Here is a 22,567-nt window from a genome sequence, read left to right as displayed (position 1 = left end):
TACCAAAAACTTTTCAAAAACTCTCCTATTTTATGCTCGATGTCTCCGTCCTGTCGTCTGTAGGGCATCTTCCTGTTCCACCTGGTGAACTACAAGCCGCTGAACTACAACAACACGTACGTGTACCCGTGGTGGGGCGAGGTGATTGGCTGGTGTCTGGCTCTGTCCTCCATGCTCTGCATCCCCGTCAGTCTTCTCTACAAACTCTTCAGAGCCAAGGGAACCTTCAGAGAGGTCAGCACTCACACTGGACACACACAGAAAAGAAGCCTTTCAGTTAAAGTTTGGTGCTCAATGTTTCTTTTTGATGCCAAGACTTGTGTACTCAGGAAACATTTTCAATGCAGGGCTTTTACATGTAGCAGAGTATTTCTACACTGTGGTATCAGAACTTATGCTGCAGTAAAGATGAGAGTGCTTCTCTGCACTGATCACAGGCTCAGTTACTGTTTAAGGGACTGTTCTCTATTTATCAGGGGACGGGGCGGCTGAGGTGTGACCCTTCCCCTGGCTGACTGGCAGTAAATGCGTGACCCTCCGTCCACCATAAATTAGTTTTTAACCAAAAATACCAATGTAGGCACTGGGGACATATTTCTACTGTAGATCAAACTATGTAAACAGCTTTGCACTCTGCTCATAAAATCTCAAAAACTATATCATAAATATAGTTCAAATAACTTACAGAGAAGTATCACTACTTATAGCTCAGACAAGTTTCTGGCTGTGATAAATGGTGTTGTTTTGGTGATTTTTAAAGAAAATATGCACATGGGTTTGGAAGGCATGTTTTCTTTTAAGATTTTTTCATTAAATTGTTTTTATTTATTTTTTTATTTATTTTGATTTAATTTTAGTTTTTTTTTAATTTCCAGTTTCCAACTGTGATAAATGGTGTAATTTGACAATTCAAAGAAAAGTAAAAGTAAAGAAAATTCACTCATAGGTCTGGAAGGCATATTTCTTTTTCTTTTTTAGATTTTATTTATTTGAATTTTTTTCTTTTTTTTAAAAAAAATCAAATTCCTTTTTTTTAAATTCTAATTTACAGTTTCTGTCTGTAATAAATGGTGTAATTTTGGCATTTTTTAAAGAAAATATGCTCATGGGTTTGGAAGGTGAGATTTTTCATTTACATTTTGAAAACTTTTTTAAATTTTTTTTATTTTTTTATTTTTTAAATGTACATTTTTTTGGCAAATTGTGTTATTTTGGCGATTTTTCAAAAAAATTTGCCCATGGGTTTGGAAAGCATGATTTTTTTTCTTTTGAATTTTTTTATTTTCTTGTAAAAAATTTTTTATAATATACAGCTTCTGGTGATGTAAATGGTGTAATTTTGGCAATTTGTAAAGAAAATATACTCATACTTACATTTTTCACATTTTTTTTTAAAACATTTTTAATTATATTTTTTAAATGTACATTTTTTGGTTTCGATAAATGGTGTAATTTTGGTGATTTTAAAAGGAACATGCCTTCCAAACCCGCCCATGCATGTTTTCTTTAAAAACTGGCGGTAAAATAAACACAAAACGCAACCGTTTCAATTTGTGTGCCCCCCCCAAGCCAAATTAAAAAACATAAGTCCCTCCCCAGTGCTTAAAAAAATCAGAACAAGTTAGTGTGTCACGTGTCACCTGTGTGTGTCTCTTCATGTGTCCTGCTGTGTGTTGCAGCGCTGGGCTCACCTGACCACTCCGGTGTGGGGGGCCCATCACCTGGAGTACATGGCCCCCGACATCAAGTCCCTGAGCTCGCTGTCCCCCGGCACCGACGACAATAAGGTCATCATCTTCGAGAGCGTCATGTAGGCCACCAATCACAGCGCTCCATCTCCATCTCCGTCCATCCCACCTGCGACAAGATGGCCGACACCTCAGCACCTCCAGATTCACCTCCACCCTGTACCACACCTCAGTGATCCATCGGCCTTGGATTAACTGATTGATTGATTGGCTCCTTCCTGAATTACCTGATGGATGTGTCGTCGTCTTCGGCTCCTTCAAACGTCATCAGGCACCAGAGCTACAAAGAGTTTTCAATAAAAGAACAAAGCAGCTCCTCCAGGAGGGTTTTATAATCACAGCAGCTTCCTTTTCCCAGATTACCACTAAATTAGAGATTAAAACCAGCAGATCACTCGGTTCTCGGACTGTAAAGGGCTTCGACTCGACTCCTCCGGTTCTCACCATGAAAATGTAAATATCATTCGTCACTGCTTCAAGGATCAAATCAAACTATAACGTTTCACAAACCCTGGAGGAGCTGAAGAAGAACATCCGAGAGATTCCCTAAACGCTGCTGAACGTCGGGCTTCCTCCATGTTGGATGAAGAGCATCGGTCTCGTCTTGTGGTGGGCGGGATGGACGTGCAGACACACACCTGAGAGACGGCCATCACACACACACACACACACACACACACACACACACACACACAGCTTCATGACTTCATCATCAAACCAACAGTAAACATCAACAGATCAACAGGCAAGTCTAAAGGTGTGGGTCAGATTTAACAGGTTGTGTGTAACGTGTGTGTGTGTGTGTGTGTGTGTGTGTGTGAGTGTGAGTGTATGATGGCTGTTTATTAAGACAGAGTTGTAGACACACAGACTGACTGACCCCCAGAAAATCCCCAGAGGTCTTAAAAACCTTAGAGAACGTTCTGCTCTTCAGTCAAATGTGCGGCTGGGTTTAATTCCTGGAGTTCGTTCCTCCAGTTTTGTTGAGACAAACTCAGAGTTTGTCGGCAGGACTTAAGTGTAAAAGAATGTTCCTGTTACGGAGCAACCAGCGGTCCATGAACTCACCACGCTGCCAGGAGTCCTGAGATCAGCCAGCTGACGTCTTTCAGCCTGTTTGTGACTCTGATTGTTTCGGATCTAAATTCAGTTTGACTCAAACCGTCGTCCTGATGTTTGGCTTGTGTCGACACATCGACACAGCTTGTGCGCTCCTGAAGCTAAAAACTGTGAATCACCAGCTCCTAAATCTGATCCCAGAGCAGCGTGGGGTTCTCTGACCGCTGACCTCCGATCTGTTTTCAACAGTCACACCGAGGCTTGATTCACTCAGGCGACAACAGATCTGATATCAGAAGGAAACTTTTCATTTTCAATTTCAGTTTTTATATTTTTGTTTAAAATGAATTTTTATATCCAGTTTCTGAGATTGTGTTCACTGACTGACTCTGTGAAGGTGATCCAGCTCTGAGGAGAAGCCTGAATCAGTAGAGTCTGCTTGGTAATACAGTTTCTACTTACTGGTTCCTGAAGCTTTCGACCGCGACTCCTGAGCTTCATCTTTTACACTCAGCTCCAGTTTGCAGTTTTCTGTGAACATAAACAAACAGAAACAAAATGTTTGACTGAAGAAGCTCAACTCAACGTCCACTTGCTGTCTCCACCCGGAACAAGTTTGATCATTTGATGAACTGGTTAATTCATTTATCAAGAAGCTGAGAATCTCTGAAGGAAAGCAGCAGTTTAAAGAAGGCTGTTGTGATATTTCACAGATCAATACTGTTGATCGATTAACAGAGAAAATAATCAGCAGATGAACCTGGAACAAAATCATCTTGACCACAAGCAGCTGATCCAGGTTCAGTCTGTGAACACAAACAGAAAATAACGTTCTCAGAATAAATGTGAGGTCACAGTGGATCTGACCTTTAACCTTTCATGTTCAGTATCTGACCTCCTCTTGAGGAGCTTCAGGCCTGTGTGAGAATCAGGTCAAAGGTCGGGCTTCGTTCTGTGTCCGTCCCCCCCCCCCCCCGACCTGCCCGTCTACCCGCCGGGGATCGACTCAAGTGCCAAACGGAGCAGGACTGATCTGAGACCAGGCTCCAGGCTGCCAACCTGTTCACTCTTCTTCTTCTCTGCCTCATATTCATCCGTTCATCTCTAACGCTGAGGTCGTCCCGCTCTTGTCCTTTACAGCTGATCCATGTCACCTCGCAGGAAAACACAAAGAACCTGGTTTCAAATAAAAAGTCAAATTACAGCTTTGATAATAAAACTTTTCGATCTCGTCTTTAACTCAACAGCTGACCCAAAAACTGTTCCTGTTGCTCAGTTTGATTTGGACTTGATTCGTAAAAAATGCAGCAAAATGGCCACCAGACAAACACGTGAGGAACTCATCTGCAGCTCAGTTTGCTTCGTGTGTGATGACGCTGACACAAACAGAACATGTCAGCTTCTGAAAAACTTTTCTGTCCAAGAAAATCCAGATTCTGTTCAGACGTCGTCACAAAACTGATTTAAAGATTTAGATGTTTGTTTAATGGAATCCTGAACAGATGCGTCTAAAAGTTCATGTTAGAGATGCACCGATGAAACTGGGTCAATACTGATGATTAAAATAACTGTTGTTGGTGTGTCTTTCTGTGTTTGTTTATTCCCCCGTTGTTCCAGGGAAACAAGGAAATTACACAAATAGCTGAACAGTTTTAAATTCATTCAGTCCTTCGTTCCTTTAAATGAGCACAAATTCAATCAGACACATTTACGAACGACCTTTCAAACAACTGCTTCAAAAGTCTTTTTACTAAATAAATCATAAAAAACTACATTTTACAAGATTACACTGAACGCATCATGAAAACATTAATGATTATTAGTTAATAATTTAGCTTCGCCCAATAAACACATCATAACATAACTCAGCGTGACCTCCGTCAGCTGTTAGCTTTGGCCACCATCTGCTAACAGCTAACGTTAACTAGCGGCTAACAGCTAACATTAACTAGCTGCTAACAGCTAACGTTAACTAGCCGCTAACAGCTAACATTAACTAGCCGCTAACAGCTAATGTTAACTAGCTGCTAGCAGCTAACGTTAACTAGCCGCTAACAGCTAACATTAACTAGCTGCTAACAGCTAATGTTAACTAGCTGCTAACAGCTAACGTTAACTAGCCACTAACAGCTAACATTAACTAGCCGCTAACAGCTAATGTTAACTAGCTGCTAACAGCTAACGTTAACTAGCTGCTAACAGCTGACTTTAAGTAGCTCTTCCCTGCTGATGTGAACACAGGTCTGTTGTTCTTGCTGTAGCATCATTAGAGGAAACAATAGGACGCATCGGTAACGAGTTACAGCGTCCTTTTGTCCCAACAGTGTCTCGAGGATGATCTGTGTTTGTTCTAAACATGTCTCCTGTTGTACCTGGGACGCCGGGACGACGGGACAACGGGACGCTGCCAATCTGGAGTCCTGCTTTCTAGTCTGAGACACAACAGAAAAACATCAAACACTGCCGACATTCAGCCGATAAATCGGTGCATCTCTATTTAATGTAAATTAAAAACAGTTCCACATTGTCATCACATTTTCTAAATGTGTCGGCACTGAAGCTGCAACAATTAGATGGACAGGAAATTAATAAGCAACGGTTTTGACCTACCTACTGTTTATCTGATGCTTCTCTTTGTGAGAAATGAACAGTTCTGGATGTTTGGTCACTTTGGACACAGCAGGATGTTTCGCTGTTTTCTTATTGACAAAATCGTTAATGGAGAAAATAAATTCTGATTAATCAATAATGAAAATAAACATTAGTTGCAGAGTCGTCATCAGCCTGAGAAACAACTGATTCAAATGGTAGAAGAAGAAGTTGTTCAGTGTTTACCTGCGGTCAGCTGGCGGGGAGATGAGAGCCGGAGGACTCAGCCTGATGCCAAACGTTGCCTTACGTCGTTGTCTTAACTCTCGAGCCCGTAACGGTCGACGAGCCAAACCAGAGCACGACAGGACGTCCTGCGTTCGGCTCTGCTTCATATCCCACCAATCAGCAGTCTGCGGGGGCGTGTCTACAACTCTGTCTCCTAGCAACCACACAGTATGACGGGAAACATGATCAGAATGTAAAATATAGAAAAACTTCATACATTTGCACATTGTTGTAAAATAATGTCGCTGGCACTTTGAAAAAGAAACGTGTTGGTGTTTTCTTTTACATATTGTAAAATGAATCAGAGATTTATTTTGTGGAGGCTTTTATTTTGCTGATACAAACAGTACGACAGATCTATATTGGATATCTTTGTGCGTTATCTATATTTGATGCAGTATATGATGATGATGATGATGATGATGATTATTTCTGGCTGTTTGTTCACGTCTGAGTCGGCGAACACGAGCGCCACAGCGACACCGGCTGCAACCAACCAACGAGCTTCAGGCTACCTCACTTCTCATTCAGACTTTCAAAATAACTTCTTTTAGCTTTTTATGCAAATGTCTTGTTAGCGGCGTCGGCTGCCGACAGGAGAGGATTCTGGGAAGTGTTTCTGGAAACATCTCCATCCTCGGCCTGTCTCGTGTCGCAGCTTTAAAGGTTCTCACCAACACCAATGAAAATGTAATAATCTGAAAATCTGACCTGCAGGAAGTTCAGTTCACACTTTTTTTGTTCACACAATTTTTCAGAAAGTTTAAACTTTTGGACTTAAGGTGTCACGATTTGTGGCTGATGAAATTAAAAATCTGATGTTGTCGTGTTTTGGTGCTGTGAGGCCTTTAAACGTGTCCGACCGGCTGACGTGGACAAGCAGCGAGGGACAGAGCTTTTATTTTGGCGGGTTTGCTGCGATGCAGTGATGCTGATGCTTCCTGTGGCTCTGAACACACCACGAAAGGGAATTTTTTTTTTTCTTATTTTTTGGATTGCTAATTTTTAAAGTGCTGAAGCGTTTGAAGAGTTTTAGTTTTAGATGATTGTTTTTCTGTGTTTTTCTGGAAATCAGTTGTTTTTTTTTTTATCCTCTGACGACCCCCCCCCCCCCCAAACACTCACACACACACACACACACACACACACACACAATTATCAGAGGTATGATAATAAAAATAATAATTATTATCATAATTATTATTTTTATTTCAAAGCAAAAAGGAAAAATCTCTATCTGTCTCTATCTGCCTGTGTCATTTGAAAGAATTAGTTTGCACGTCTTCTTCTTTATGACAGATGATTAAATTTAAAGATAACAATGTTTTAAAGGCTGAAAAACTGCCAACCGTCACTCTGCCATTTGTAACAATCAGAAAGTCGTCGGTCTGATGAGACGGAGACGTGAAGCACCTCAACAGTTTGTAGTAAAACAGCTACCTCAATTAAAACCAACAACATGTGGCGGAGAGTAAAGAACTCCATTTCCCAGCAGTCAGCAGGAGCTTCCAGACAACAAGCAGTTAATGTGAGACATGACCATATATGGCGAGTCTCTGTAGCCAATCAGCTCAGTCTGCCACTCTGTCTCCTCAAATTACAAATAAAAACAGACCAATCTGGTGTCAGTATAAATCCTGTCTCTCAGCCAATCAGAGCGCCCGCTGGCTCATTAAGACTTAGAATGATGAAGAACAACTAGACCAGCCAATCACGTTATCGGACACTGCAGGGCGACTCAGCTGCTCAGAAGTGTCTGAAACAAACATGGCCGCCTCACGTCAGCCAAAGTCATTAAAGGCGATTAAACACAAATTTAATGGACGTTAGTTCGTCACTGCTGACGAGTTTAACGAAGCTGAAAACATGAACATTTTTTTATTTCTCTGATGATGTCACAGTAAAATCTGACCGACGGCTCCTTTAAAAAAAAGATTCCTGCTCGGAGCGTCTTTATTAGTCGAAACTTTTTGGACTGAAGACGTTTGAAGTTTGAAGTTAAACTGAGAATTTAAGATTTGACAGTTAATAAATGGTTTAATAATCAGACTAATCAGTGATTATTGATCATTAGTCATTGGCTGTTGAGCAGAGCTGAAGCTGATTGGCCGGTCTGGTGAGTGGATTTAAAGTGACGGTGTACAGAGGTGATGACTGATGATTAAAAGTAGTGAGATTAGAGATCAGATGATGATATTTCACTAATCAAACTAACCCGAGGCAGAAAGTTATAAAAACATTAACTGACGTTTGACACTCTTTTATTTTTTTTTAAGTTTTATCATTACTAAATGTCTCATGTGTGGGCGGAGCCTGGTGGGTCAGAGCGGGAAGATAATAAAGAAATAAAATCTGCAGCCATTTAAGACAAAAGAAATATATAAATATAAATATATATATACATTTAAAAAAACATCTTGGAAAAAAAACAAAATGTACATTTAGAAAAAAAATCTGATGTTTCATGTCATTTTGTCTTTGTGCTCTCCTGCCAAAAAAAAAACCACACAAAAAAACCCATCTTGTGACAGAATCGTTGATCCAAAGCCGCCGCGCCGAGACAGGAAGTTATATTTAATTACAAAACAAAAGAGCATGTTGCCTCTGCAGGTACAGACAGACAGACAGACAGACGGACTGATGATGATCGCTGACGGTGCTTTTAAAAAGGGTTTGAATGTTTTTTTATTCTTCAGTGTGGAGACAGACTGACATCAGACTTTAATCACATTAATTAAATTAATCATCAGATAATCAAAACATCCACTGATGCATATGAATAAACGTCTTTACCAGAGTCACTTCTTTAAGATTTTTTTTTTTTTTTTATTTGGATGCTGTGAAAAGAGAAAAAAACTTTTTGTTAAAAACTAAACTTTTTGTTTATCAGGCTAAACACTGCGCTGTAACCTCAGATATGTTTCCTGTTTTATTCTCCAATAATCTGCCAATAACTCTTCTATAATGACATCATAGTTCAGATGTATTTTCAGCTTGTTCTGCCGTTCAACAACAAAAAAACAAAGACCAACAAGCTTTAACTATTTTTAAACTTTAAAATAAGTTGCAGACTTCTGTGTTTGTGACGACCAAATATGTTCAAGACTAAACTGTTGTAACATCATGAGGAAAAAGTCGGAATATTAAAGAATAACTGTGCTGTGTGACTCTGTGTCGCAGTCACAGAAAACTTCTTTAATGAAACAAACACCTTCAGGTCTTTAATAACGTCCACACATCTGTCTACACAAAGTCTACCTGTCTGAGTGTCAGTGAAGGCATCATCAGTCTGTCTCAGACTCTGACAGCTGAGCTATGCAAAGAGTCGAGAGCTTTACTCTGTAGTGTCTGCAGGGCTGTGAAAAAACTTTATTCAGTGTTTATAGACGACAATCTAAAATTTTGTGTTTCTCCTCTCAGACTTATTCTGCAGAGCTTCCAGACAAAATTTAGTGAGACAAAAATGAAACACAAAAACAATAAGAATTAAAAATTTATTTTGGTGGAAAGTCAAATATTTCTCCAGGTGTCAGGGAGTCGATTTTGGCAAATTTGACCTTAGTGTTTCTAAAATCCTGCTGAGGGCCTCCAATATGTGAATCCCTGAAACTTTAAAAACCAAACGAGTCTAAAGAATCCACCTGTCTGTCTTTCCGTCTGTCTGTCCGTCCGTCTGTCGGCTGCAGGTTTTGATCATCGATTCTGTCTGACAAACTTCACCATCAGCTGGTTTCCGTCAGAGAGCGTCTTGCTGTTCAGAGTAGATTTCTCTCACAGCTTTTTTAAGAAATTCTAATTTTTATTTCAGCTTCATTTTACTGTAGAGGATTTTCTCTTTTTTTTTTTAGATATTTTTTAAAAATATTTTCAGTGATTTTTTTTAGCCAAAAACATTGCCAAAGTGTTTTTAACCTCCAAAAATAAAATAAAAAACAAAAACGCAAGCTTAAAGGGAAAAAGATGATTTTTGTTTGTTTTTTTATTTTTGTCTCTCGACAGTTTTATCGCTGGTGCTCCTAAAAAGCTAAATCAATAATCATGACATTAAATAAGTTTCTCACCTTTAAGTCTTTTGGGAAGCTGAAGTTGGATCAGTGAAACCAGCAGGGGGCGCTCTCCTCCGGTGGGAACTCCCATCTATTGTGTTTGGGCTGGAAACACCGCCGCCGGCTTTAATGCACAGAGCTCGACAACGAACACGTCACTGACAGGAAACAGGAAACACATCACTGACAGGAAACACGTCACAGACAGGAAACAGGAAACATGTCACTGACAGGAAACAGGAAACACATCACAGACAGGAAACAGGAAACACGTCACTGACAGGAAACAGGAAACACATCACAGACAGGAAACAGGAAACACGTCACTGACAGGAAACAGGAAACACATCACTGACAGGAAACACGTCACAGACAGGAAACAGGAAACACGTCACTGACAGGAAACAGGAAACACATCACAGACAGGAAACAGGAAACACGTCACTGACAGGAAACACGTCACAGACAGGAAACAGGAAACACGTCACTGACAGGAAACACGTCACTGACAGGAAACGCATCTTTCACAAAAACATCTGAAAAACATCCAAACGTCAGATAAACTATTAAATGAACTAAATTACAAACGATAAACAAGAACGTTGTGTTTAACGAAAAATGAACTCACAATAAAATAAAAACCGTCAGCGTACCTCGCTGATAGTATACTTACTGTGAACATCCACTGAAGCATCATGGGAACTGTAGTCGGCCCACAGAGTTGTCGTCAGGTCTTTTCAGTCTGACATAAAGAATCTTTGACGTCGACCAGTTTCTCATCAGAGATTTTTGTGTTTTATATTTTATCTGTTTCGAGCTTCCAGAGAACAAAACTTGTGTTTCCAGCCCAAACTCATCTCCACGGTGACCTCATTCATCTCGCCATCCATCACTTTTGTTGTAAGTGTGTCTCTTGTGACTTCCTGTGAACCTTCAGTCTTCCATCCATAACTGTAGATCGATTAAAGGTGATTAAAGTAGCTTCATTAATGAGTAGCTGTGTACTAACGACACTCGGGGCTCCACATTAACGAGTCACCAGCTAAAATAAAAAAATAAAAAAAGTCATCGATGATGTACAAGTTAACTTTGAGCCCTGATGATGTCACTGTCTCATTGACCTCTGACCCCTGCGAGGGTCGTCATGCTGTAAGTCACTGTGATCACTGTGCTCATTCACCGACTAAGATACGGCAATAAAAGTAACGTCATGACAAACAGCTGGTCTGTCTCCATGGTTACTGTGTTGTTTATTTTATTCTTTTGTTATGAAACATGTTAATAACATGAAAGTTTGAAAAAGTTTCAGATGTTTTGTTTTTACTTTGTTTTATTTATTGTTATTTATATTTGATTCATCATCTTACTATATAATGATGAAAACTCTGTGTGTGTGTGTGTGTGTGTGTGTGTTCCATGTTTTTCTCCTCACTGACTTGGTCAATCCATGTGAAATTTGGCACAGTGGTAGAGGGTCATGGGAGGATGCCAATGAAGCAATATTACATCAATTGGCCAAAGGGGGGCGCTATAGCAACCCATTGAAATGTCAAACTTTGAATGGGCATATCTCATGCCCCGTATGTGGTAGAGACATGAAACTTTGCACAGAGATGCCTCTCCTCATGAGGAACACATTTGCCTCAAGAACCCATAACTTCCGCTTATATAGATTTTCCACCATTTTGAATTTTTTGAAAAACACTTCAAATGGATCTCTTCCTAGGAAGTTTGAGCGATCTGCATGAAACTGGGTGAACATAATCTAGGGACCAATATCTAAAGTTCCCTCTTGGCAAAAGTTGGAAAACTTACTAAAACTGAGCTTCTATAAGGCAATGAATATTGCGGAGGGCGTGGCTCATCACATAAAGGTGTATAACATCTCAAGGGTTTCACCCATCACCACACAACTTTGTAGGCATATGACCACACATAATCTGAGGGGACCCCTCCATTATTGACCCCATCAAACAAAATGGGGGCGCTAGAGAGCTCATTTCTTATCTAGGCCTAACCGCCATATGGATTTTTACTAAACTTGGTAGATATGTAGAACAGGACGCCTCAAGGTGACTGGAGAAATTTAACTCTAATTGGCAACTGGGTGGCGCTATAACAACAGAAACATGCTTCAAAATGGCTAAAATGCGACCGATCGCTGTGGCTGCAGTCGTACTATCACATTCACAAACACTCTGTCTGAATACATTGCTCTTCTTAATGGGTTCAGTTGAGTATTTAATCTGCGATTTCCTATGACCTGTATCCCAAACACACACCATGTGAAACTGTACGTGGGCAACTGTGCACTCAGTGGGTATGAACTAGTCATTATTACTTGTGCTTCTAGAACTTTATCCCTTCATCTTACAGAATATTAATTTGGGGATCTTCATAAAAAGAAGTAACTTTCTGCCTTTTATATTATATTATATATATTGATCCAGCAAATATTACATTAACATGACAGTGCTACTATTTTTTCTTATAAAATCAAAAACATTCAGTTTTATTTATAAAGCCCAATATCACATATATCAGTTGGCCTCAGAGGGCTGTGCGACACCCTGTGTCCTTTAACGGGTAAAAAAAAAACATGGTAAAAACCTCTCTCAGGACAAATGAGTTAAAAAAAAAAAAAAAGTAAAGTAAAGATCTTCACCAGAACCAACTCCAGTGCTGAGTCAGTGATTTTCTTGCTGCAGAAGAGGTTGTTAAACAGAGTCGTGTCTGAGAGCTGATGTTCATCAGCAGCTACAGGGATTTACAGGAGCATCAGCCTTTGGTTACTATATTTTAGCTGATAGGTTTTTCCTCCTTCATATAATTACATCTCTATAGACTGTGGTGGTCGCAGACAGCCTGTCACTCAAAGAGGCCCCGCCCCCTTCATTATGTGTAACTTTAATCCTTAATAAAATATAAACAGGTGAGTTCTATATAAACTCTGTACAGTCGTCATGAATGTTGAAATTATCTCCAGAGACCAAACAGGCTGTAAACATGTTTATTTCTACAGGTTTTGGCTTCATTTTAAGCCCCGAGGGTTGCTGCTTGGCTTCAGTTTCACTGTTACAATAATGCTAATGCTAATGCTAATTTTGGCTAACAAAACATGGGATTGAAATCATTAAGCTAATGTCACATCACTTCCCATGAGTGCAAAACAGCCGCACACGATTTGAGACAACACCACCCTGTTGAAATTAGTGCACCAAGCAAGAAGTACGTAGTGTACTACATCAGTGTGTACTAAATGTACGCTGACACAACAGTGATATGTGACGACCTGGGATGAGAACGTGTTGTAACACACGCTGAAGAGACTTTCACCTTTTGTTCTACGTCATCAAATACCCCACTGTGAATTTAGCAGCTTCTTTGTGTCTTTGCTAACAAGTGTCTGAATGAGACAACAGAACAAACACGGCTTCACAGCCTCGTTGTGGTGGTGATGATGAAGTCATGTGACCATAGAGTCATTTGTTTATAGCCTAACGTTAGCTTTTTACCTCTGGGTCTCATTTATAAAACGGTACGTAGGATCCGTAATGAAAATGTACGTACGGACAAAAGCCAAACACGGCACGTACCGAAAAACACCTACTACATCCAGGCTTCCTCCGTCTGTGTCGCCCATATTCTGTCTCTAAAATGTTGGTAATCACGGGTCAGAGTTTTTATAAATGACAACTTTAGCGTGGAAAGTGACGTATGTCTCTTTCAGGTCTCTTTCTGTGCATACGCAGTGTTTATAAATGAGACTGCTGGTGATCGCATTTAGCCTTCAAAAATCATAAAGTGTCATTCATTAGTGAAGATTATGTCACTGAACAAAACCTGTCAGCATCATAAACGTTTGTTTGTCACAGAGTTTATTTTCTGCAATAATTAAAAATCCAATGGAAAAATCTTGGAGGCTTTTTGACAAAGAAACCAGGACGACACTAACTTCAGGGTCGACCTACAGACAAGCGTGGTCTCTGCAGCGCTCTGTGAGCCTGAGCTCAGAAATGTTCCTCTGCTGGAAGAAACATGAGCTAATTTAAACCTCTGATGCTGGTTCATCCTGATGAGGAAACTTTAGCCATTCTGACAAACACCAGGCGTCTCACAGACAGGAGAAACTTCTGTTAGGTTTTAAATGTCGTCTTCATGTGACTTTGACAAAAACAAGTCGGGCTGAAGACGAGTAACAGTGACTCGGTGTTCCTCTGAAACCGCTCAGCTACCAGGAAGCCTTAAGACACCTGATTTCTGTGAAGGAAATGAGTCTGAGGGAGTGTCCTGAATAAAATCACCATAATGTTCGGAGGAACAGTCAGTACCTCACAACCTCTACATCTCTTAAACAGGCTCAACTTCCAGGAAGCAGAAGACAGAAATACAGAGACGTTTCTCCTGCCAGTGATTTTTAGACTCCAGGGCGCTCGGCTCGGCTTGGCAGTGAAAGCTGATCTGGTGAGACGGTGGAGAGACTCGGCAGAGAGGCTCAAACTGGTTTCTAATGCCTAGCAGCTGCCAGAGCGAGGTGAAGGTGGGACGCTATGTTTAGCCATGAGACGGACAGTCGGGGGACACAGTCCTGCAGACAGCAGTGTCAGAGGAAGTGTTCAGATCCTGTTCTGCAGTAAAACTACAAATACCACACTGTCAGAAATAATCTGTGCAGAAAAAGTCCTGAACTGACTGTTCTTTAGTTACAGTGTGTGAGTGTGATCAGGAACATGACAACGCCCTGTGGCTGTATGACTCCGCCCACCAGTCACCCAGACTAGCCTCGCGTCACCAGGCTCTTCACGTACGGGGAAGAGCCTGGTTTCCATTCACTCTGAATTTTGTCTGGGTTCTGGTTCCGGTCTAGAGAGCAGATCCGGAATTCACCAAATTCACCAAAGCAAAACTTTAAATTCTGGTGCACCATCGATTTACAGTAAAAGAAAAAGTTAACTTAATGGCTTGGGGCTTTTCTTGTAAATTATATTCTTTAAATTAAAAAGTTTCATTTTTATTAGCTTGGTGCTTTTATTTTGACGGAAAGGCACATCCATCGAATTCCCGATCCTGTGTCTCTCGCCCTCGTTCTGGTTCCTTACCAAAACAGCCACTAAACGGCCCCAGACTAACTGCAGACTGTGACAGTGTCAGTGTTAGTGTGATGACTGCTGATGAAGGTTGAGACAGACTCAACTCATCACTGCTGCTCTGATGTGTTTTTACAGTTTTTCAAATATCTTAATATTGTGATCATTTTATTTCTGGTGTTATAGTGTTATTTTGTCAGGTGTGAAATGTGTGTGTATGACATCAACCACACATATCCTCCCTGCGCGACCTCATCTGTAGCGTTTCATTGACTCACTGTCATTTTGTGTTTAGAGACGTTTCTCTGACCTCTCTGTGTTTCCACCATTTTCTCCTCTGATTCAGAAACTCTTGAACTCCTCCTCCTGCTCCCAACACTTTGTCTCCTCAGGAGCTCTCTGAAGGTCTGAGATGCTTTGTGAAAAACTTTTATCTTCACAAGGAGCGACTCTTAGCCCGAGGAAGCTTTGTGAATACGTCCCCAGGTATTTAGATGAACTCTGTGTCCGTGGTGACGGCTGTACAAATTAGAGGAAGTACAATCTGTAGTTGGAGCAACAGCCTGAGAGCTGGAGGACAACAACAACAACATGACTGATGAGTTTTTAACCACAGACAGACAATGAGCTGATTTCATGTGTTAAATGTTTTGTAATGACTTTGTCTGTTTCCTACAATGTTGTCTTTTGTTTTTTGGAGAGTCGAAGACAAATTTCCACCCGTGGTGGACGATAAAGATGTCTCTTCTATTCTAAAAAATAATTGACTAATGAATGAGCAGGAAGATCTGGGCGCTGATATGATGGAGGAAGTTTACCACAGTTCATTTACTCAGACTGTTCTCACTTTGATGATCAGTATTCCTTTAAATATCCTTACTGTATAATGACGAAAACTGTCTGTGTGTGTGTGTGTGTGTGTGTGTGTGTTCCACGTTTTTCTCCTCACTGACGTGGTCAATCTATGTGAAACTGCACATAGGCATTGAGGACTGGCATAGGTAGAAGGTGACAGAGCTACCAATGACTATGGACTAGTACTGATAATAATCAGAATGGCATCTTTTGGCTTTCATCACTTGTTTTCAGGGTTCCTGCTCATTTTTACCGACTGATTTCCAAAACTTTTCCAGAACATTTTCCTGATGTCTCACCTCAACACACACTCAGCAGGGATTTGTAGTTCAGCAAACTAACTCTTAATAACTTTACTCACTCATCAGACACTCCCACCAACTAACGGCGTATGTGTGCGTAACAGACCAGATGCCACATGCAGGTCTCTGCAAAACGTCAAGGCCACGCCCTTTCCAGGAAGTGAACACCACAGATCAGATTTCAATGCACTTTAACTGTACAAATTTATTTCCTGTTAATCAAACATTTGTTTTGTGGACGTGCTGATAATCGTTCTGAGCGTCTGTGATACTTTAATAAACTGATCGTTGTCATGTTGTGTTTGACTTTCCCCGTCCAAGTGGATCAGTGAAACAAAAGGGGGCGTGGCCTTGGCAATGGTCCTGGCCTGTGTATCCCATGATACTAGTGAAGTCTCAACATGCAACACAAGATTTTACATGAAAAGTACGAGGATTACATTTCATGAAACACATTCTGGGATTTTTATGGACAGATTTTCAATAATATAAAACAACATGCATTTAAAACTTTTCCTAAACATTCTGTTATTTCTGAACCATTTCCAGACCTGGAAAACAATTTTCCTAATTTCATAAATTTTCCAGAAATTCCATGATCGTGTGTTTTGTATATTCTTTTTAAATCACCCAGTGAGACAAAGAGACAGAGCAGATACCTGTCGACTCTGTGAGGCTCCTTTGGTGGTTTATTTCAGCACGAGTCCAAATACAGTTCACCTCAGACATGATCCCTCTGAACAGCGCCCTCTACAGTTTGACACAACTGTCAACACAAGTTCACCATATTCAAAAATAACACACTGAAAATGAAACGAAAGAAAACGACGTCTCTTTTTGTGTCGTCAGTCGTTTAAACAGAAACATGAACGACGCTGACGAAGCACAGAAGCTTTAGAAAATCTGCCTGCAGCCACGTTTCAGCTTCACATTTATGTTTCATTATGAATCTGTGTGAGCATCAGCACACTGTTTCTGACAGACGTCTGAGACACAAGGCGGTGATCACATGATAAATCTGCACGTTCAGCATCAACAAAGTGTTTCACACATGACAAAGAAAAGTTCAAAATCACCAAAATAATTTGTGCCTTAAAGTTTCATCATGCAGGAAGGGAATGTGACAGAACTGAGAAATTATACGTAAACTAAAAAATAAAAACAGACGTAAACTGACGTGGAGTGAGAGCTGAGTGGACTCAACCCTACATGAGCCACAGCTACATCAGGCAGTTTGAACAGACGTGCAGCTGTGACAGGAACACACAGTTGAGAGATATTTCAACAACACAGTAAGTAAACCCGAAATCTGGACAAGATTTAAAGTTAAACATGGACTTATTACAGATGAGAGAACAGGTCAGGTGGTCGGGTTCAGAGACTGACGGCCTTCACAGGTCCGTGCAGCTACATGAAATGACCGGCAACTGAGCCGCAGTTGACGCATGAGTGTCTGAGTGAAGCTGAGCTGTCTGTCCGTCCGTCCGTCTGTCTGCAAACATGACGAATAAAGATCTGTTTGCAGACAGACAACTCTGAAACTCTTTAAAGCTCTTGAGTTGCTCACATGCAGCGTTATCTTCTCCAAAATCTTCCCCAATTTAGATTCAGGTACAAACAAACAAAAATAAAACAGGTGAACATGATTTGACTCATCACAGCTGCACGTCTGTTCAGACTCACCACTTCCATCAAACAAATAACACACACAGACACACACCTAACACACACCTAACACACCTGTCAGAGTGAACGCAGATATTCACTCTGTCTTAAACATTTCACATGTCATTCTGCTGAAACCTCCACATCTTTAGACGATGACAGTTTCAGATGTTTGAAGCCGACTGAAACAAAAACTAGTTTTCAAAAGAGAAAAATCTTCATCTGAAAACGTCGAGACATTAAACCTTTAACACCACAAACAAACTGAAACACAACCTAAAGTAAATCTAATGAACCGCGTTGATTACGACAGAGAAGGATCACTGTGTACGAGCCGAACTAAAGTCTGAACAGTTTTTAATCTTTTATTTTACTGTATGTGAGGAGAACATTAGTCTGTGGATGCTTCAGTGTCAAACTGGTGATAAAATAATAAATCATGAAACATGGTTTTAAATCAGGAGGAGACAGATCTTTAGTTTGGTTCGTACAAAGCGATCATCAAACCGTCACTCTGCAGACTGTTAGTTTGTTTTCATTCATCACTGGAGGGAATTCATTTTGGATCAATTTAAAACTTTAAATTCACTCTGTGATTTCAGAGAAACGAATGTTTGGAGACGTTTTGACCCGACATGAATCCACAATGTGCAACTTTTGTATTTCAGGTGTTTTATAAAACACTGGACCTCAGAGTTTGGAATAAAGCTCGTGTGTTTCCATGTCCAGAAACGTGTTGGAGTTCAGGATGTTTCGCAGGAAACGGGGAATGATCAGATCAGATTTGATGTTTCTCAGTAAATCAGCTCCAAATAAACAACAAAAAAAACCTCGTCAGTTACACACAAACGTTCACACACAGCCGGTGATCTTTCTCTTGAAGCTCCGACAGGCAGATGAGATATTTTTTTAAACCACATGAAATAAACCAATCGCAGCTCGGCGACGTCATTTAATCCAAACAAAAGGAAGTGACATCAATTTACTGATGCAAGAGCTGCTTATTAAGGACTGCGACGATGATGAGGATGGAGATGGGAGGAGCAGGAAGTCGTCCTTGTCGTCCTCAGTCTGATTTCTTGTCACTGGTTGCCTGCAGACACAGAACAGGGCGGTAAAAACACAGTGTGAGCGCCTCTCGCAGGCTGCAGTGTTTGCTACATCCAGAGGGGGCGCAAGTCAGCGTCAGAGGCCTGTACGGCACATCTCAAAGTGTTACTGCTCATTTTATAACATTTACACTGGAAATTATTTGCTATTAAATTTCAAAATTGACACTGGTGAGTTACGAGGTACAGAAACATGTTAGACGGTCTGTGGAGACACGTGACTCGAGATACATGACTCGAGATACATGACTCAGTCAGTAGACCTGTAGAAACCTTCTGTGTCTCATCACCAGTCTTTAGTCTCAACTGGACTTCGTGTGTTTCTAAATAAACTCATCTGGAGGAGTCGTCGTAAGATACGTGGTTCTTACAGGACCTTATAGAAGCTGCACATTAAACCATCCACAGGACATAAAGGACTCACAGTGTGTCCATACATCACGTACACAACTGCACACGTGTGTGTATTTGTAGGTATGTTACATAACTCTGTGTTCACTGTGTGTGTGTGTGTGTGTGTGTGTGTGTGAGCGTGAGCTATATGTGTCCTGTCAGGCAGATTTACGGTGGACCAGCTGCTGTTACACTGATCACACACACATGAACACACACACACATACAACAGCAGCTAAATATAAGTCAACACAGTCAACACACACACACACACACACACACACACACACACACACACACACACACACTCACACAGTGTGGATGATGCGAGTTAGTGATTGATAATTGATTACCAGTTGGACCTGATTGATCTTTTACCCTTCAGTGTGACCCTGCTGCAGCCAAACAGCGCAGCACAAACGTCACATGAACTCAAACAGACGATAAATGGCGTCTGATATTTGAGGAGATTCTGTATCAACAGTGTTTTCAGTCTGTCATTACTGAGCTCAGTTTAACTCTCAGGAGTTTCTTAATTAATCCGTGACGAGTACAAACACATCGCGCCTCAACATATTTCTCTGCAGAAACAGCCAATCAACAGCCAAGAATCACAGCTGGAATATGAGACAGCTGAGATCTCCTCTGTGTGACGACACACCCTGAGACACAGGAAATGTATGAATGTTTATTTTATGTTCAGGGAGCAGTGACTCAGATTTAGTGTCACCAAGTGAAAGAGACCTCTGAGGATAATTCAGCTCCTCAACAATCAACACTGAAGGAATTCTGACCAGGAGAAGTTTCAGCTGGTTGTAATCTGTAATCTGTAATTCTCACTGACAGACGCCACTAAATCCTCCTAAGGGCTCATTTATGCTACTCGTTAGACACGTATACAAACACAGACAGAGCTCTCTGTTTGTACTTTGCGTTTATTTCGTCCCAATTTGTGCACATTTACTGAAAGCTTGAGATAAGGCACAAAACACGGAGAGCCGGGGCTAGCTCAGAGACTAGCGGAGGCTAACTGGCTGTGCTTCCCTCCGGTCATGCTGCGGCTAACGCTCCGCTAGCTGCTCCCAGCTAGCTCCGGTTTGTTATTCAGGTTAAAGTGTGAAGAAGCAGCGGGTCTGTGGGGCAGCTGAGTGAAGTGGAGCCTGAGGAGGAAGCACCGGTTAGCCCCGGTTTCACTACAGGCAGATTCACTCGCTACAGGGGCGAGGAAATAAAACCTGAACAGCCAATCAGAGTGATCTCTCTCACCAACAAGCTCCGCTGCCGATTCAACATGCTCAATCAGCTGAAAAGCCGCCGGTGCAGGACACACCGCAGACACTAGGGCAACAGACGCTCACCAATGGCCCAACTTTGGCTGACGGCCGACCGTCAGCTTGGTGTGTCAGGGCCTTAAAACTAAAAACTACTGTAGAGCAGTCTGATGTGCTGTTACAGTTTGATGTGGTCCAGTCACGTGTAAAAGACTAAATGTGTGAGTGCAATGAAAACAGAGGAAACCATTAACAACATTAAACTCAATGGCAGGGCTGGGCGATAAATCGATTTTATCCATTAATTCAAATTTGTAGTTTAGGTCGATTTGTTTTAATAAAAATCGAGTTTCTCTTTAACATCCACCTCCGACGCTCCCCGCTGGGCTCCCGTAGTTCAAAGTGGGCTCACCCCTCCCCCCCAGTGTGCTTAATTCACAAACAACATGGCAGCGAGCGGGGAAGAACTTGTTCCCAACAAAGGGAACCTGTCTTCAGTTATTTGGAATCAGTTCAGTTTTGTGGTGTCAGACAGAACAAACAGCAGCCGCTGCGAAGTGTGTTTGAAGGCTGCTGTACCAAAGGTAGCAGTACTACCAATTTACTGCAGGAGCATGCTACAGAGTGGCAGAGCTGTTGCTCCCTATGAAATGAACAAGACCGCAGCAGCCCCGGCACGCCTTCAAGGAAACAACCTACCGTCTTGGAAACATTTACAAACTGTGTTCTGTATGAAGAGAAAGGGGCCCGTCATGTATACTGCAAGAGATATGGTGCCATATATACCGTGGGGTTTATTCACATGCTCAAAGTTTTGGACCTCAGGTACGTGCCAACTGTTAAAACTTGTTTTGAACAATTTCTTTGTCATCTGCAAATTGATTTTAAGTACGAGGGAAATGATTTAAATCGTGAATCAGATTTGTTGTGAAAAAAATCAGAGATGTTTTTTTAGGCCATATCGGCCAGCCCTGAACCATCAGCGCAGAGCTCAAACTAGTTTGACTCATTCATAGCAGAAATTCCTTGAGTACAGAGATCAAGTGTGTGTGTGTGTGTGTGTGTGTTTGTTACCAGCAGTTTGCTGTGTTCGTCCAGCAGTCTGTCGTACTCCACCGTCAGATTCTCGGCCTGTTTCTTCATCGCACGAACGTCACTGTCCGACTTGTGCAGAGCTGCAAGACATCAACACAGAGCTGAATGTAACTGAGTACATTTACTCCTGTAATGTACTAAAGTACCAAGGTACAGCTGTGTGGTACTTTTACTCTACTCGAGTGTTTCTGTTTCCTGCTACTTTAAACTTAAATACTGAGCTTTTTACCACGTGTCTGCAGCTCCAGTTACTTCACAGAGTCATCATCAGAACAAACACTGTGACACTTCACACTGCTGATGACATCAGAGTAAAGTTACTTTCACACTGTGGTATTTGTACTTTTACCTTAGTAAAAGTACTTCTTCCATCACTGACACAATCAGGTGAGACATGAGTTCATCTTCTCGCCTGAAGCAACACATGGCACTAAATCTAATGTTACTCTTCCTCCTCTGTGTCATCTCCTCCTCCTTCATGTACATCCTTACCTTTCTTGGTGGTGTCCAGCTCCTCCTTCAGGGTCTTCACCTCCTCCTTCAGAGCCTTGTTCTCCTCCTGTGGTCCTGGTCCCTTCTTTCCAGCCTCCGGCACCTCGATACCAGCGTCACGCAGTTTCTGTTCACAGAGATAAGTTGATAACGCTCAGAACATTTCAGTTCAGCACATTCCACAGGAACATATCTGAACTTTAGGTCTGTGTGTAACTGATGCAGAGATGTCGAACAGCACACATACAAACATCATCAGTTCCAATTTTTTTCCACTTTGTGGGGCTGATGTGAAACTGTGCCTACTTAGGGCAACAAAACGTATATTTTGGGTGTGTCAGTACACTGGACAACCAGGACAGGATGACAGAGGAGACACCTGCGCACCAATGTGACCAGACTGGACAGCCAGAGCAAAGGTTCACAGGCTGAGATCAATGCAAAGAGAAGAGTGCTTCTGCACTTTGAGCACCCTTCTTTTTGTGCACCCATGTCCTACATAAACTGACATTTTTATGCATGATCTCAGCCTGTGAACCTTTGTTCTGGCTGTGCAGCCCGGTCACAT

At 41.4% G+C, this 22,567-nt stretch overlaps 2 protein-coding genes across 3 annotated transcripts in view; one reads left to right on the top strand and one right to left on the bottom strand.

Moving 5' to 3' along the window:
• Positions 1–1,948, top strand: part of slc6a8 (solute carrier family 6 member 8) — a 53,643-nt gene extending 51,695 nt beyond the window's left edge. The window contains exons 12-13 of the mRNA XM_033628005.2: positions 64–234; positions 1,680–1,948. Coding sequence (XP_033483896.1) covers positions 64–234; positions 1,680–1,814 — 306 coding nt within the window. The 3' untranslated portion in view covers positions 1,815–1,948. The remainder of the gene's footprint in view (positions 1–63; positions 235–1,679) is intronic.
• A 14,682-nt stretch (positions 1,949–16,630) lies between these two features.
• Positions 16,631–22,567, bottom strand: part of bcap31 (B cell receptor associated protein 31) — a 33,775-nt gene continuing 27,838 nt past the window's right edge. For both annotated transcript variants that reach the window (XM_033627986.2, XM_033627987.2), the window contains exons 6-8: positions 22,000–22,126; positions 21,487–21,587; positions 16,631–18,732 (exon numbers count right to left, since the gene is read on the bottom strand). In XM_033627986.2, coding sequence (XP_033483877.1) covers positions 18,706–18,732; positions 21,487–21,587; positions 22,000–22,126 — 255 coding nt within the window. In that variant the 3' untranslated portion in view covers positions 16,631–18,705. The remainder of the gene's footprint in view (positions 18,733–21,486; positions 21,588–21,999; positions 22,127–22,567) is intronic.

Source organism: Epinephelus lanceolatus, chromosome 8 (assembly GCF_041903045.1).
Source record: "Epinephelus lanceolatus isolate andai-2023 chromosome 8, ASM4190304v1, whole genome shotgun sequence".
Classification (NCBI taxonomy): domain Eukaryota; kingdom Metazoa; phylum Chordata; class Actinopteri; order Perciformes; family Serranidae; genus Epinephelus; species Epinephelus lanceolatus.
Note: the sequence above shows the minus strand (reverse complement) of the source record. Positions and strands in the feature narration are given on the sequence as shown.